The sequence below is a fragment of the Gossypium raimondii genome, chromosome 6, assembly GCF_025698545.1.
Source record: "Gossypium raimondii isolate GPD5lz chromosome 6, ASM2569854v1, whole genome shotgun sequence".
Lineage (NCBI taxonomy): Eukaryota > Viridiplantae > Streptophyta > Magnoliopsida > Malvales > Malvaceae > Gossypium > Gossypium raimondii.
In genome coordinates this window covers 50,071,303-50,088,223 of record NC_068570.1, presented here as the reverse complement: position 1 = coordinate 50,088,223, position 16,921 = coordinate 50,071,303, and the positions used below count along the sequence as shown (strand labels likewise).

Below are 16,921 nucleotides of genomic sequence, written 5' to 3'. Positions count from 1 at the left end.
TTAAGGTTTAGAGAATCAAAGGTCGGGTTAGGGTTTTGGGTTTAGATTAATTAGTTTTTTAATTTACATTTTAAATATATTCTTATATAATTTTAAAAGAGATAATAATAAATTTGTTTAGGGTTTTTGATTTAGGGTATATGATTAATTTAAGATTTAAAGCCAATTTAGGAGGCACTATTTTAAGGTTTAGGGGGTATAGATTTAGGTATTATGGATTAGGGATTATGGTTTAAGGGTTAGGATTTAAAGCTTAGGGGTTAGGGGTTAAACGTTATGGGTTAAGAGTTAAGGATTTAGGGTTTAAGATTTTAAGAGTCGAGTTAGGGTTTTGGGTTTAGATTAATTAGTTTTTTAATTTATATTTTAAATATGTTCTTATATAATTATAAAACAGATAATAATAAATTCGTTTTGACCAAAAAAGCCATAAAAATGTATTAAAAGATGTATTATGAGTTGTATAAACGGTGCCGTTTTGTGTTTTTTTTAGTGGCACAGTGATTAAATCGCGGCAAATATGGGTTAGGATTTCCTAAGGTACATTTTATTAGTGGCGTTTTAGCCATACACGCCACAAGTTTTAGTTATGTTGTTGGGAAACGGGTGCGTTTGGACTCATATTAGTGGCGCTTATTTATAAACGCCACAAATAGGTTCATATTCATACGGTAACTGCGTCGTTTTTTTTCACCACATTTGACCGAAACTTAAACCCCAAATATCGTGAGTTATCCCCAAACTCCCATTCTCCCCCAAATCCCTAAAATTCCCCATTTCCCCAAACTCGACCGGTCGGTCTCCTCTGCTGTATCACGTCTCCGTCGGTCTCCTCTGGCGTTGCTTCTTCTTCTTCCTGTCTTGTTCTGGTTGAGAAGCAGGTGTTCTCCTTGTTTGTCGTTTACGAATATAAGGTACGGCTGAGATTAAAATGAAACCGAACCATTTGTTTTTCATTTCCCATTCTTTGAGTTGGGTGCATGCCTTTATAATTGTTATATAAGTAATGGGTATTTAACAATTTTGATGAAATTAAGATAGTATTACTGCTGGACATTGGAAATTCCTCCCATTGATGTAAGCTTGATATATTCAATTCTGTTTGGCGTTTTTAATGATGGGTTTGCCGGTATCTTACATTCTTTTAGCTTCTTCTTTTTCGGATTGGAAACGCATGGGCCAAAAAATTGTTCTAGCAGGAAGATCTTTTGTTTTGGTGATTTACTGTTTTCTAACTCGGGAAATGTCGAGAAAGAGAGAGTTGAGAAGAAATCTATGACATGTCTGCAAGAAGAGCATTTAAGTTAGGTGTAATGTAATTGGTTCTGTCTTTCTCCTAGGACCAGACACCAATAAACACAAAACATCAAACTTAAAACATATCTATGCATGAATGAAGATTGGATGAATAACCATATAACAGAACCCAACTACAACCATTGACTAAACTCTAATGAACTTAAGCCAATCCCTTAGTTTAGGATCACTACAAACAATATTGAACTTAAGTATTACTATTCATATTTTTCTTATCTAAAAGAAAGGTTGATATTAAGATTCACATTTTAAGTTTATAATTTTTTTTTTAAAGATTTGTTAGATTTTGTACCTACAAATCAATTGAGTTACATTTTAATTTAAAATTTTTATGATGGATTAACAAGTCAACTCATCCCAATCTTGGCTGTTCCATTTATGATGTAAATATGGAGATTTTGGACGCTACAAGTGTGAAAATTACATTGTACTTATCATGAACAAATGCCCTGTTTTAAGATACCTAGTCTGTTGAGCTGGAAATATCTCTATTTTATGTTTTTCTGTTAAAAATGGTAGCTTTTGCTTAATATGCAGCTTAGGGTTTTAAGTCTAACATTACCTTGTTGAATATAAATTTTGCATGTACGACAGAAGGCTTAGTTATCAAAAGGTTTATGTTGGTACTGTTTTGAGGTTATCTAAAACCATTTTTGATTTGACAGTTTTTACTTCTGTGATTTTGTTGTAAGGACTCTTTGGAATCTTATTTTTCCACTCAATCTTATAGGTTCATTTGAAGATCAGACATCATCCATGTCGATGACTCTGTGGATCTTGTAAGGTATTTAGAGACTATTAGTGCAGAGTTAAGGTTAAAGGTGTGTTCTTGAATTCTTATGTTCTTGCAATAGGTATTTGGAACTCTGATTTCTATAATACAATTCAAATAGTCTGCTTTTTCATTTGGAGTTGGAAGATTAAGTAACACATTTAATAAGCTTGAAAATGAAATTTAAATCAAAAAGATTAATACATCTAGACATGTATGTTCGTGCACTTGTTGTCTGCACGTGGCTTTGTTTGGATTTTTTTGTATTCCTAATATTTATCATCTCCTTATTCATTATATTTATGGTGGTTTTAATATTTAAAGAAATTTAGCTATATACATATTTGAAATTTAAATTGTGGCACCATCTAAAAGATTTCACTTGGTATACTATTTTCAGCTTGTTACGCTTGTAATCCTGCTGTTGATTCATTATGAATTTCCTTTTCGCTTTGATAATATTTTTATTCTACTTTTTACTTCAACATTGAAGAACCTCTTTGTTTTTTATAGTTTAATATTTTTTATTCCTTATCTCTATCTCTTTGATTATCTTGAGACATGTTAAGGTTTTAATATTTTACTCTCTCTTTGTTTGTCTTGAAACATTTTAAGATTTTAAATAATTTACTATCTCTTTATCAGTCTTGAAACATTTTAAGGTTTTCTTGAAATATTTTGAGGTTTTTTATAATTTACTAAGTCTTTGTCTCTGTTTTAATAATTTACTATATCTTTGGTTGTCTTGAAATAATTTACTATCTCTTTGTTTGTTTTGAAATATTTTGAGGTTTTAAATAATTTACTATATCTTTGTCTGTCTTGAAACATTTTAAGGTTTTCTTGAAATATTTTGAGGTTTTAAATAATTTATTATCTCTTTATCTTTCTTGAAACATTTTTAGGTTTTATGGTCTTCGATATTGATATAAATTAAACACCTAAGACTGATTTAAAATCATTAGTTCAAATCCTGAAGACCATGACTTTGGTGATGGTCAAATGTCACTGTTAAAGACAAGCAGTCACCATATATAAGTGTCTATGTTTATCTAATTTATATTTTTTATTGTAATTTTTAAGGACTAGTTTAGCATAGTTAAGGATTCATTTAATCAGATTATCAGGTTTTTTCTTTATGAGCTTATGCTATTGAGCTAAATTTGTTTATGGGGTGGGCTATACAAATGCCAAAAAGTGATGTTGCTTGTTATATTACAGGTTAAGGCATGGCTTGCAGATGAAAAAGATGTTCGCCCCATGATTGCTAATGAATACGTCTCTAATTCCATCAACCTGTGTGTTCTCCCCGTTGTACTTTGGTTGTTATATCCCAATATAAGGTATAATCTCATGTAAGCCATTCTGCTCAGAGGATATAACCAGGCATTTCTATTTGCTACATGCAATTTGAATCATGTACCATCTGCTGTATGACATTGCAAACGTTTTTGAGTTGTTTGAGTTAAATAAATTGGACGATTTATGATTATGGATGGTACTGTTTCTCATCTTTTGCATGTTTCTAATTAATTGAAATTGATGTCGTACTTTCATGAATCATGATATCCTAGTTGAATTGTTTAGCAGTGGACTGAAATTGTCTGTCCAGTGGAATTATTAGACGATTGATATGTATAGGGTTAAGCTGTGAAATTCCCATCCCTCATTTTTGGTGCTTAAGGTTTTTAAACGTAATTTTAATATGTTAGCAAATTATTTATTTTGATTATTATGTGAGGTTAGGCAACAAGGTGAATAATTTCTGGGGTTCTCAAATCGTTCGTATATTGTTCCCTCGAAAAGAAAAAAAAAAGAAAGTTTTCTCTTTTATATCCATTTGAGAGCTAAGACTAACTAATAATGTTTTTTTTTTTTTAAATTTTGGGTTGACTGTAGATTGTGGTGGGTCGTATGGGGACTGAAATGCTCACCAATGAAGCCAGTGAAGTTACCAGGTTTTTAATATATTTTTCTCTTCATTCATTAATTCTTTTTTATCTTACAAAACTATCGTTAGCTGATTCTTATTTTATTTTTTTACCTTTTCAATTACATTTTCATTATTTGGTTCATAAAATGTTTACATGGGTTCTGCTGGCGTAATCCTTAGTCATTTGCAAGGCATGTTTACTCGGACAATTCGGCTTCTTGAAGCTGGGCTTAAACCTGTGTAATGTTTCATTTTCATTTTAACACAGATATTTTCTGCCTTACGCTGCCTATACGGTACCACATCCCAAAGGCCTTTTATTTGCTAATGCTTGTGGTATTTCCTTTCAGCTATGTTTTTGATGGGCAGCCTCCAGATTTGAAAAAACAAGAGCTTGCTAAGCGGTACTTTATTGCAAATTATTCAAATTGTTTTTTGCTGGTTTCCTTCAATATGACCGGAGCTTGATGAGTAGAATGTTGCTTTTTCATAATTTTTATACTAAATTTGTCATGTAGTTACTCAAAGAAGGCAGATGCTGCTGAGGATTTGCAAGAAGCCATGGAGGTATTTTTCTTTGGTCACACATGGAGTGATAAGATTTCTTTTGTTGTTTCACCACTACGGAAAATTAAGGTGCTGTTGTTTTTATTATTAGACTGGAAATAAGGACGACATTGAAAAATTAAATATGTAGCCAAAATTTTGTCACCTGTCAGTAGTAGATACTGCTAGAGTTCAATTAATTCAAAGCTACAAGAAAACGAAAGCGTATGTATAATAACCGTATTTGTAGTACTAATTTTTGTTATATAATAATGAAAAGAATATATGTTCTTTTCCTGTGTAATGAAATTTATTTATTTATTTTTGTTAGGAAATTTAACTGTTTATGTTAATATTATATGCTGTATACATTATTTTATATACTTATGATCTATAATTAATTAAATAATATAATCAATTTAAAATAAGATTAAATTGTAAATTTGTTGCCATATTATAGGTGAATGTTGAAATTTATTACTATAAATTATTTTACTTTTATTGTTAATGAAAAGTAATACATTCAGAATAAAATTTGGCCTTTCTATTTGTTATTATAAAAATTCATTTAATAAAAATATTTTTAATAGGATCATATCTTTTATTATAGTACAGGAAGGGTTGTATATGGATGGAAATTGAATCTGCCAAAGTTAATGGCGTTTTTTATAAATGCCACTAAAGAACGGTACTTTTAGTGGCGTTTATTATAAAAGCGCCGCTAAAGATCATGTTTTATAGTGGCATTTGTGATAAAAGCGCCGTTAAAAATCATGTTCTACAGAGACATTTGTGATAAAAGTGTCATTAAAGACTATGATCTTTAGCGGCGTTTGTGGGAGAAGCGCCGCTAAAGATCATGTTCTATAGCGGCGTTTGTGGGAAAAGCACTGCTAAAAGTCAGGATCTATAGCGGCGTTTGTGGGAGAAGCGCCGCTAAAGGTCATGACCTTTAGCGATGTTTATTTCTAAAAGCGCCGCAAAAGTTAGCGACGTTATAAATAGCGGCATTTTTTTGAGGCACTAGTGAAAGTGCTGCAAATACTTTTAGAGGCCCAAAAAAAAGCCTCTAAATGCCTGTTTTGGTGTAGTGATACTATCTCAAAATTATAATATCAAAACGACTGTCACTTATAGCTATTCAAATGACCATCTAACTTACTCAACATATAATCATTATTTTCCATCATGAACCGTACCTAAAAACCAACCATTCACTCATAATATATGTGTATATTTTACCATTACAAATCGAATCAACATAACCAATACACAATCAAATATATATATTCATCATCTTACCTTATTACCAAGCCAAATTATACCACATTTCATACTTCCAAAATGAGCTAACTATAAAGCCAATTATACTTCTTACTACCTTTCCTCATTGTCGAATCATATAACCAACGTTAGCATCATGATCAATCCACGACCAAAACACATCCATATATAAAGATTACCAAACACATATATCATGACCAAAATTACTTAAATATTTGAACCTTAGCTTTAAGAACAAGCCATTTTCGCATGGCTAAATATATACAAATTTCAAGACCAACCAAAACAAATGCTACCCTATACATGCCATATATTCAAAGTTTCAAGCTTTTAAAGTATCGAAATAGAGATCAATAGTGTGACAGACTTCCTAGACGATCCCCGAGCTCGTAACTAGCTTTTCAAAAATCTATAAAACAACGAACAAACACACACACAGTAAGCTTAATTTGCCTAGTAAGTCATAAGAAAATAAATTATCAAATTAATATTAATATAATTATCTCAATATGGCCGAACATGAACAATCTCATGTACATAATAATCACACCTTTAACATGTATAATTCATATCATCATCTCAAGTATTATACTTACCTATTTTCATGAACATTTAATTTCGCACGTACCCGAGCCATTTAAATCGATTTCACATTCGATCTAAACTTAACACTGCCCGCTAAACCATTCAGAATCAATAAGGATACTCGGATAACTCAAAAAGCTCGTACAATGCCTACGTCCCAGATGAGGTCTTACATGTAATCAAATATCGAGGCCACTGTCCCAAACAGGGTCTTACACGTAAATCCCAATTCGATGCCAACATCCCATACGTGGTCTTACACGAAATCACATATCGAAATCCTATGTCATGACATATGTATCCTAACTAGTCCTATTGTTCGTACGGGGCTTTCGGACGTCGTAATTCGATCGATTCAAGCTCGTAGCTATTTCTCCCGTACTTATATCAATTCGGCATACACATATAAAGTTACTAAAATTCAATTCGGCACAATTAAATACATTTTCATATGAATTTAACAATAATTATTTACTTATGAACTTACCTCGTACGGACACGAATGGATCGGAACAACTATTCGACAACCTTCGATTTTCCTCGATCCAAATCTGATTTCCTCTTTTCTTGATCTAAATAAATTCAAATTTGGCTATTTAATAACACATCTCATTTAATTCAATCCATAAACACCTAATTAGGGAATTTACACTTTAGCCCCCAAATTTTACATTTTTGACATTTTAGTCCTTAATACAAAAATACACCAAATACACAAAATTCATCAAAACCATGCCTTAGCCGAATCTTCCTATGGTCCCTAGCAGCCCATATATTTCATTTATTTCACATTTAAGCCCCTAAATTTTCAAATTCCACAAATAAATCCCTAATTTGGATTTTTATCAAAAATTACTTAATTAAACATGATAATCAAACATCAAACATTTATTTTTCATCATCAAACAACAAATTCATCACATTATCAACAATGGCAAATCTCAAATTCATCACCAGTTCTGAAAATTAAAGCATGAGCTAGGTAATATACAAAGCAACGATCTCAAAAACGTAAAAATTATCGAAAACCAAACAAAATCCATACCTGAATTTGAGCTTCAAAGTGCCGAATCTTTAAACTTTCAAATGGTTCTTTTTCTCTTCAATATTCGGCCAAAAGATGAACATGCATGGCCATTTCCTATTTTGTTTTATTTTAATTACATTTTATTATCCATTTACCAATATAACCTTAATGATTTAATAATAAAACCATATAATGCATGCCATTACCGTCCATTCATGTATTCAATGGCTAAATTTCATTTTAAGGACTCCATAATTAATTAATCAAAGTAATTAAGCACTTTAACAATTAGAATGTCACTTTTACAATTTACGCGATTAACTCCTTTTTATAAAATCGAGCATACAAACGATAAAATTTTCACACAAAATTTTCACACGTGTAAATTATCATGCTGTAGACACCAAAAATAATATTAAAAATATTTTTTTGACTCGGATTTGTAGCTCTGAAACCACTGTCCGACTAGGGTCTAAACCGAGCTATTACAGTTCCTCTGCAAAAACAACGACCTGAAGGCAGGCCCAAGCTTCAGCAGTGTTAAGATCCCAGACATTCTCCCATGGATAAGTACAAGCTCCTATTACTAACCCCTCAATATTGCTTATAATAATTCACCAAATGGCCTTTTTTAGTTGTTGCTGAAAAGATGCATCAAAATTGGCTTTGACTAGTTCGCCTTATAGGGGAACCCATTTCTCCTTTTCTTTCATGTGATTAAACTCTGTCATTTCTTCCATCTGCATTTTCTGTTAAATAAGCCTTGATGAATCCCACTATATTCTGTGTCGTGTCTTTTACCCCTTTGTGTACAAACTTGTTTCTGCTAAACCATACTACCCAGAATGTTATAGCAATGTTTATACAATCTTCAATTCTTTTGTAAGAAAATTCTGTTACTAACCAATATTTCCAAATTTGCTCTGTGTTTGTGCTCTAGAAAACCACCCGTCTCTTGAAGGACTTGTTTTGTCAGCTTGCAATCTCGAAAACGATGAACCACTATTTCTTCTTCTTCATTTCCGATTGGATAGACTGCTTTATCTCTTAGTCTTTTGTACTTTAGATTACTTAGGGTAGGTAAGAAATTGTTAGTTAATTTTCAGAGATTTATACGTATTTTGCTGGGTATCTTAAGGTTTCATATGGTTGTAAAGTAATTTTCGCATTTACATTCTAAATTATGTCACTATTGCCTAGAAAATTCTGTTCTTCTATAATTAGCCATTTATACCCACTTTTAACTGTATAAGTTCCCAAAATGTCACCTCTCCACACTACCTCGTCTGGCTGATTTATAGGCTTGTAAAACCATATTCTAATAGGAGTGAAACACCTTATTCTAATCAATATCAAATAGATGGAGTTTAATAAGATTTAAAAAACTTTATTCTAAAATAAAATAAAGGAAGTATAATTCTATAGGGATTTTACTTTTATTTTATTTTACCACATTATTTTATTTAAATAAGGATTCGGGTCACTTAATTCTAACAATCTCCACCTTGACACGAATTCTTAATGAACAAATTCTTCATTGCGAACTCTCAACGAACAAGTTCTCCACCTCTTCCATAAAACCCCTTAAGGGTTTATCTTCAACAATGAACACCAACCAAGTCTAAGCAATGCTCAAACTTGGTTATAAGAAGTGACTTAATCATCATATCTGCAGGATTTTCATGAGTACTTATTTTGTTCACAACAATATCACCACAAGCAATAATATCACGAACAAAATGATACCAAACATCCATGTATTTTGTTCTCTCATGAAACATTTGATCTTTTGTAAGGAAGATGACACTCTGACTGTCACAAAATATTGTATTGATTTGAAGGTCTTTATTGAGTTCACTAAAGAGTCCCTTCAACCAAATAGCTTCTTTACAAGCCTAGTAATCGTCATGTACTCAACTTCAGTGGTAGACAAAGCGACTGTAGTTTGCAAAGTGGCTTTCCAACTGATTGCACAACCTCCGATTGTAAAGACATAACCTGTAAGAGATCTTCTTCTATCGATGTCTCCAGCAAAATCAGCATCAACATACCCAATGATTCCATCTCTAGTTTTTTCAAACTGTAAGCAAACATCGGTAGTACCTCGTAAGTATCTTAAAACCCACTAAACTGCTTTTCAATGTTCTTTACTGAGATTTGCCATGTATCTGCTAACTGCACTAACTGCATATGATAAATTTGGACGTGAACAAACCATGGCATACATGAGAGATCCCACTACGCTAGAGTATGGAACATGTGACATGTACTCAATCTCATTATCTGATTGTGGAGACAAAGCCGATGAAAGTCTAAAATGGGCTGCTAAAGGAGTATTAACAGGCTTAGCATTCTGCATATTGAATCTGCAAAGAACTTTCTCAATGTACCCCTTCTAACTTAGGTACAATTTACTTGCTTTCTATCTCTGAAAATCTCCATACCAAGTATCTTCTTTGATGGTCTCAAATCTTTCATCTCAAATTCTTCACTTAGTTGGGCTTTGACCTTTCTTATCTCTCATTTATCTTTAGCTACTATCAATATGTCATCAACATAAAGGAGTAGATACACAAAAGAACCATTACTATTTTTCTTAAAGTAAACACAACTGTCAAAGCTACTTCTTTTAAAATCATGAGAAGTCATAAAGGAATCAAACCTCTTATACCACTGTCTTGGTGACTGTTTCAAATCGTAAAGGGACTTTTTCAGCAAGCAAACATAGTCCTCTTTTTTTAAGACTGTAAAACCCTCTGGCTGTTGTATGTAAATATCCTCCTCAAGTTTTTCATGCAAAAATACAGTTTTTACATCTAACTGCTCAAGCTCCAAATCATGTATGGCCACAATGCTAAGCAAAGCTCGAATCGAACTATACTTCACAATTGGAAAGAACACATCTGTGAAGTCCACTCCTGGAATTTGATTGTAACCCTTTGCAACAAGCCTTGCTTTATATCTGGGTTCTTTAACTCTTGGAGTCCCCTCTTTCTTCTTAAACACCCATTTACAACGAACAACTTTTTTACCTTTAGGAAGTTTTACAAGATCCCATGTTTTATTTTTGTATAGTGATTCCATTTCCTCTTGCATAACAAACATCCACTTTTCTGAGTCTTCACAACAAACTGCCTCAGAATAATTAGATGGCTCTTGGTTTGCATCTATATCTTCAGCCAGATTTAAAGCGTAAGCAACAGATCAGCCTCGGCATATTTCTTTAGAGGTTTAATTTCTCTTTAGTTCAGTTTTTGGCGATAGAGTATTGTGGTGAAGAAGCAACTCTATTTTGAATTTTTGTACTGGCTTCAGTAGTTGACTCTGTTGTAGATTCTGTATTAATCTGATGCTCTACTTGCTTTTGATTTTCTTTATTGGGAGAGTCTTTAAGAGATAACTTAGGTAGCATAACAGTTTCATCAAAAACCACATCTCTGGTAATCACAACTTTTCTATTTTCAGGACACCATAACTTATACCCTTTTACACCAGCTTTATAACCAAGAAAAACACATTTAATGGATCTCGGTTCCAATTTTCCATTATCACCATGAGCATACGTAGGACAACCAAAGATATTTAAATTAGAATAGTCAGCAGGATTACTAGACCATACCTCTTGTGGAGTTTTTTCTCAATGGCAATGGATGAAGATCGGTTGATCAAAAAAATGCAGTAGAGGCTGCTTCGGCCCAAAATGACTTTGGTAAGTTGGCATTTGAATACATACATCGAACCTTCTCCATGATCGTTCTATTCATTCGTTTTGCAACGTCGTTTTGCTATGGAGTATGACGAACTGTCAAGTGTCTCACGATCCTTTTTAACTTGCACAGTTCATTAAACTCATCAGAACAGAACTCTAAGCCATTGTCTGTGTGGAGATATTTTATTTGCTTTCTCGCCTATTTTTCAATCATGGTTTTCCAAGACTTAAATGCGAAAAACGCATCCCTTTTCTGCTTCAGGAAGAACGCCCACACTTTTTTGGAAAAATCATTAATAAAAGTTAGCATATAATTAGCTCCACCTCTCGAAGGCACTCTGGATGGCCCCCACAGATCAAAATGAATATACTCCAATGTTCCTTTCGTGTTATGGATGCCTCTGGTGAATCGAACTCTCTTTTGCTTCCTAAAAATGTAGTGCTCACAGAACTTCAGTTTGCAAATTCCTTACCCATCAAGAAGTCCTCTTTTGCTCAATTCTGCCATGCTATTCTCACTCATATACCCTAGGCGCATATGCCAAATTTTAGTAATATCATCATTTGAAAAGGAAGAGGATATGATAGCTACATCATCAGTAACAGTAAAACCCTACAAAACATATAACTTAGCAGTCTTTCTTTGCCCTTTCATCGCAACGAGGGAACCTTTGGAAATCTTCAAAACCCCACTTTCAGCTGTGTATTTGTACCCTTTTGAATCAAGAGTACTCAACGAAATTAAATTTCTCTTTAATTTTGGAACATGTCATACGTCACTAAGTGTTCTAACAACTCCATCAAACATCTTAACTTTAATTGTTCCAACACTTGTAATTTTACATGAAACATTATTTCCCATCAAAACAATACCTTTAGACACTGTTTCATAAGTTTTAAACCAATCCCGATTGGGACTCATGTAGAAGGTGCAGCCCGAATCAAGGATCAACTTCTCGCTCACTTTAAAATTGTTGACAAAAGCGACTAGAAGTTCACCATTGTTGTAGTCTTCTACAACATCAGCCTTACCAAAATTTTTTGGTTGTTTTCCATTTTGATTCGCAGCCTCCCTTTTGATCTTGTTCTGTAGCTTATAGCACTCAGATTTAATGTGTCATTTCTTCTTGTAAAAGTTACAAGTTTTACCTTTATTTGAAGACTTCTATCTACCCTTAGATTTATCGCGAGGATTCCATTCTTGTGTCCTTCCACGATCATCATCAGCATTCTGATCTTATCTCTCACGAACAATGAGACATTCTCCTTGAGAGTCGGTTTTAACCACAAGATGCTTCATCCTATCATATGAGGTTAAAGAATCATAAACCTCAGCAACTGTGAGAGATTCACGGCTATATAAAATTGTATCTTTAAAGGTTGAATAAGACGGGGGCAACGAAAAAAGTAGAATCAACCCTAGATCTTCCTTATCATACTAAACCTCCATGACCTCCAAATTTGAGAGAATTTCTTTAAACACTGTCAAGTGTTCGAGCATAGACGCACCTTCCTCCAAACGATGAGCATAAAGACGTTGCTTCATATGCAACTTACTAGTTAGAGTTTTTGACATACATATTTATTCCAACCTCTTCCATAATCCAGCGGCGGTCTTCTCCTTCATCACATCCTACAAAATTTTGTTAGACAAATGCAAATGTAATTGTGTTAACGCCTTTCGATCCTTATGCTTCTTATTTTCCTCTGTCAATGTTGAAGGCATCTTATCTACCCCTAGCAGGGCTTCCTCTAAATCTATCTGTGTAAGAATTGTCTGCATCTTTATCTGCCACAACGCGAATCTGGTGTTGCGATCTAACAGCGGAATTTCATACTTCAAAGACGCTATTACCGTGATTGAGATGAACAACCCGGATGCTCGGATACCAAGTTGTAAAAATAGAATATCGGTAATGACAATATATCACAAAGAAAATAGAAATAGAAATAAAAATAAAGAACAGACAGATTTTACATGGAAACCCTTTCGGGAAAAAACCATGGACAGAGGAGAAGAAAATTCACTATGTTGAATTTGAATTAATTACAAGAGGCGTAGACTATGTCTATTTATAGGCTTGTAGAACCATATTCTAATAAGAGTGACACACCTTATTCTAATCAATATCAAATAGATAGAGTTTAATAAGGTTTAAAAAACCTTATTCTAAAATAAAATAAAAGAAGCATAATTCTATAGGGATTTTACTTTTATTTTATTTTACCACAGTATTTTATTTAAATAAGGATTCGGGTGACTTAATTCTAACAAAGGATGTAGAGGTTGGTTCAAAAAGAAATGAGTATCGTCACAATGAAGGCGCTAATGTTAGATTTCCTTAGCCAACCTGATCAAGTCCCATTCATAAGAAGCTAACTTTAAATGACATTTTGACAAATTTTAGCTGAAAAAGACAACCAAGTGACTTTATTGTTAAAGGACAAGTCCAATTTCACCTCTCAAAACATCTCAATCTATCACAAGTTTCTCTTTAAAATTTGACATTTGTATCTTTAAAGCAACATTTAAAGCCTTTTTTGGAGCCTTAAATGTAACAACACCTTGTATTTGTCCATTAAAAAGCATTTTGTTTGATCATACTAGTCACTAGAGTTGCAACTTGGCCATAATTCATGATGAATTTTCAATAATACCTAACCAAATAAGAAAACCATGTAATGATGTAATTTACTAGGTTGGGGTCAGGTGGAAATAGCCAAAAATTTTGTAGGATCGATAGATGCAATGATAGTTAAAATGATATGGCCCAAATATGCAACTTGAGTTTCACTACAAGAGTGTTTAGATATTTTTTTTTAAAAAAATAATGCATTCATTGAAAATCAAACATAATTTTTAGGTGTAGCAAATGTTCCATATTTTTTTAGTACAAAGAGGATAAAAAAGAATTACAAATGAAGTTCACCTCTACCATAAGCATCAATTTATAGTAATGGGGTAATGCTTAACAGCGAAGAATCTAATAAGACTAGACCAACACTATTGTTCTGCACCATATTTACGAGATGATCTATACATTTGTTGCCTTCTTTAAAGGTATGTTTGACTTCGATAACCCAACCCTCGTTGATTAAGTTCCAACAATCCACGACCAAAGTGCTTAGTGGGTGAGCATTAAAAACAATGTGACATAAGTGCTGCTAAAATATCTCATTCATTAATGCTTGAAACGTAAAGGGCATTGGTAAGCCCAAACGACATGACTAGAAATTCAAAATGGTCATGTTGTATGCGAAGGGCAATCTTTTTAATCCATAAACTTTAGGAAAAATCTAGAACAAAGGTCCAATTTAATGAAAAATTAAGCTTCATAAAGTTCATCCAATGATTGTCTACCATGATCATAAAAAAATTGTATTTGCTGGTCAAACATCTAGAACAAAGGTCCAATTTAATGAAAAATTAAGCTTCATAAAATTCATCCAATGATTGTCTACCACGATAATAAAAAAAATTGTATTTGATGGTCCTCGCATTGAGATCTCTATAATCAAAACAAAATTGTCATATGCATCATACTTTTGGACCAATAAAACTAGAGACGAGAAAATGAGATTAGAATGAGTAAGCAATTCCTTATTGCAGCATATATTCAAATTAGCTTTCAATTTCATCCGTTTTGTAAATAAGGATACCAATAAGGTTACTATTCGTCTTGTTTTATGTTGTAAGCGTATGCAGTGATCACAACTTTGCAATAGTGTCAACCCTTCTGGTTTATGAAATAAATCAATGAATTTTCTCATTAATTAGTCTAATTCCTTCAATAAAGTGAAGGCCTAAAGCCAATGGCATCGTAATTGGTTAAATGAAAGCTACCCATAAAGCATTATGAAAGAGTTGTCCATGTTAAAATGTATAGCTTAGGTTTAAAATCTCATATGATTAGCCCCAACGTTTGTAGTCATTTGATACTTAAAACAATATAAAAACCATCGAATATAATCACAAAGAAGTCATCAAGAAATGGATGGTTAATAATGAAATTTTGCGTAACCAAACATGAGTTGACACTAAAAACTTTCTCTCTTTTAGCCATTGAAATCGATAGATTAGATTGAGGGATGGATGTTGAATCCCAATATGGTAGAAGTAATAGAGCTAATGAAATTGTGGTGCTTCCAAAATCAACCAAACTTAGTAAGGCATGATTATTATCATAGCCTACAATTTCATTGTATTAAACCCTTGTTTCCTTATTATTGTATGTAAAGAGGTGGTTGGTTCTATAAGTTTTCCTTGAATAGGTTGGTCTAGTTTGCATTCAATTTCTATTGAAAATAGCTTCTTACATTGATGCCTTTGAACAAATACTTCTTCATAATTATAGCATAATCTCTTGAATTGCGTTTTTGTCATTTCTACCCTTATTAATTTCATAATAAATGGAGAAGAAACACTCAAGAATTAGTTGAAACTGTGTTTCCTTAGTGACAAATTTTGGAGATGAAGTTGTTGAGTTATTAGATTCGATGACCATCCTGGATGCTGTTTTGAAATTGCAAAGTGAACTCGCAAGAATCTATTGCCTTTTTTTTCTCAAAATCCTTGGCCAAGCTTATGGCTTGCACAAGGTTTGTCAACAGCTACACCTCTACATCCAAATGAATGGAGTCAACTAGTCTAGTAGTGAATAAAATACTTGTTAGTCAATTCAAAAAAAAGTCATTAATACTCCTACGCATAACTTGTTTGCCTTAAATTAACAGGTCCTTAAAAATGTTACCTCATACTAGAAGGCCAAAATGTAATGTTTAAAACTAAGTAAATTTGTATAAATTGATATCTAACTTTTATTGCTTGATTTTATAATACCATAATTGGGCTTCCCCCAACAAGTGGAAAACTACTAGACTAACTTGATTTGTTATAAATGTTGTTGGTTGGTAAAATAATTTTAACATTGGAGAAAACATATCAAAGGTTCCTCAAACTTATCATAAATTGGGAAATCTAACTTGGTGAAGTGTGGTATTGTTCTTCCACTATTGTTGCCACTTCCAAGTTCATTATTTGTCATCAAGAATTTTTGTTTGCCTTCAACATGACTAGTTGACCAACACAATATTTATCAATTCCTGTCTTATTATTTGTTACACAATAAATTTGAAAGTTGAAAGAGAACTTTCAGTTGGTGTTAGTTGGTGCTTCCTAACTTCCATCCTGACTTCAGATTCCAAGATAGTTGTTTGGATTGAAGCCTCCAAATTCTCACATGTTCTTTTATCACCCATGGTGTTTGGATCTAACGTCAAATTATTAGATTCCCAAGAATAATGATCAAGTCATTAATGATGCACAATTATATCTTGATTGAATTAGGGATTAGCTCTTTATTCTTGTTTTTAGAGAAACTTAATAATAAAATTCAACTCATCAAAAGAAATTGATACCTTAGACCTTGTTAGAAGAGCTCCATTCTTACTTAATCTTATTAATAAGAAAATTACCTCTGTTAATTAGAGGTTTATAATGTTTCAATTAGAAAATCATGAAAATTGTAATTCATCCCAATATAAGGAGAAAATAAATTTGAAATTTTTATCCATCTATCTTTACATTATCACAAAGGAAAAAATAGAAGACTAAATAATATAAAAAAATATCTTGATCAAATAATATCTAATCAAATCCCTCACTCATGCATTTTAGCACTACATTTCAAGTTGAGGAAAAGATGTCTTCAATTCCCAACTTTGATATAAGCTCATGGAAACTTGAAT

The 16,921-nt window shown here is 32.6% G+C and overlaps 1 protein-coding gene across 2 annotated transcripts; it reads left to right on the top strand.

Annotated features, from left to right (window-relative positions):
* Positions 1–680: 680 nt before the first annotated feature.
* On the top strand, positions 681–4,877 carry LOC105773889 (flap endonuclease 1). 2 transcript variants are annotated; one of them, XM_012596077.2, is made up of 7 exons: positions 681–914; positions 2,048–2,101; positions 3,311–3,432; positions 3,989–4,047; positions 4,203–4,262; positions 4,373–4,426; positions 4,541–4,877. In XM_012596077.2, exons 4-7 carry the CDS (start codon positions 4,004–4,006, stop codon positions 4,689–4,691), a joined length of 309 nt encoding a protein of 102 aa, XP_012451531.1. In that variant the 5' UTR covers positions 681–914; positions 2,048–2,101; positions 3,311–3,432; positions 3,989–4,003; the 3' UTR covers positions 4,692–4,877. The 2 variants fall into 2 exon arrangements, with proteins under 2 accessions (XP_012451531.1, XP_012451532.1); XM_012596078.2 differs by having other exon boundaries at positions 2,048–2,138.
* The last annotated feature ends 12,044 nt before the right edge of the window (positions 4,878–16,921 follow it).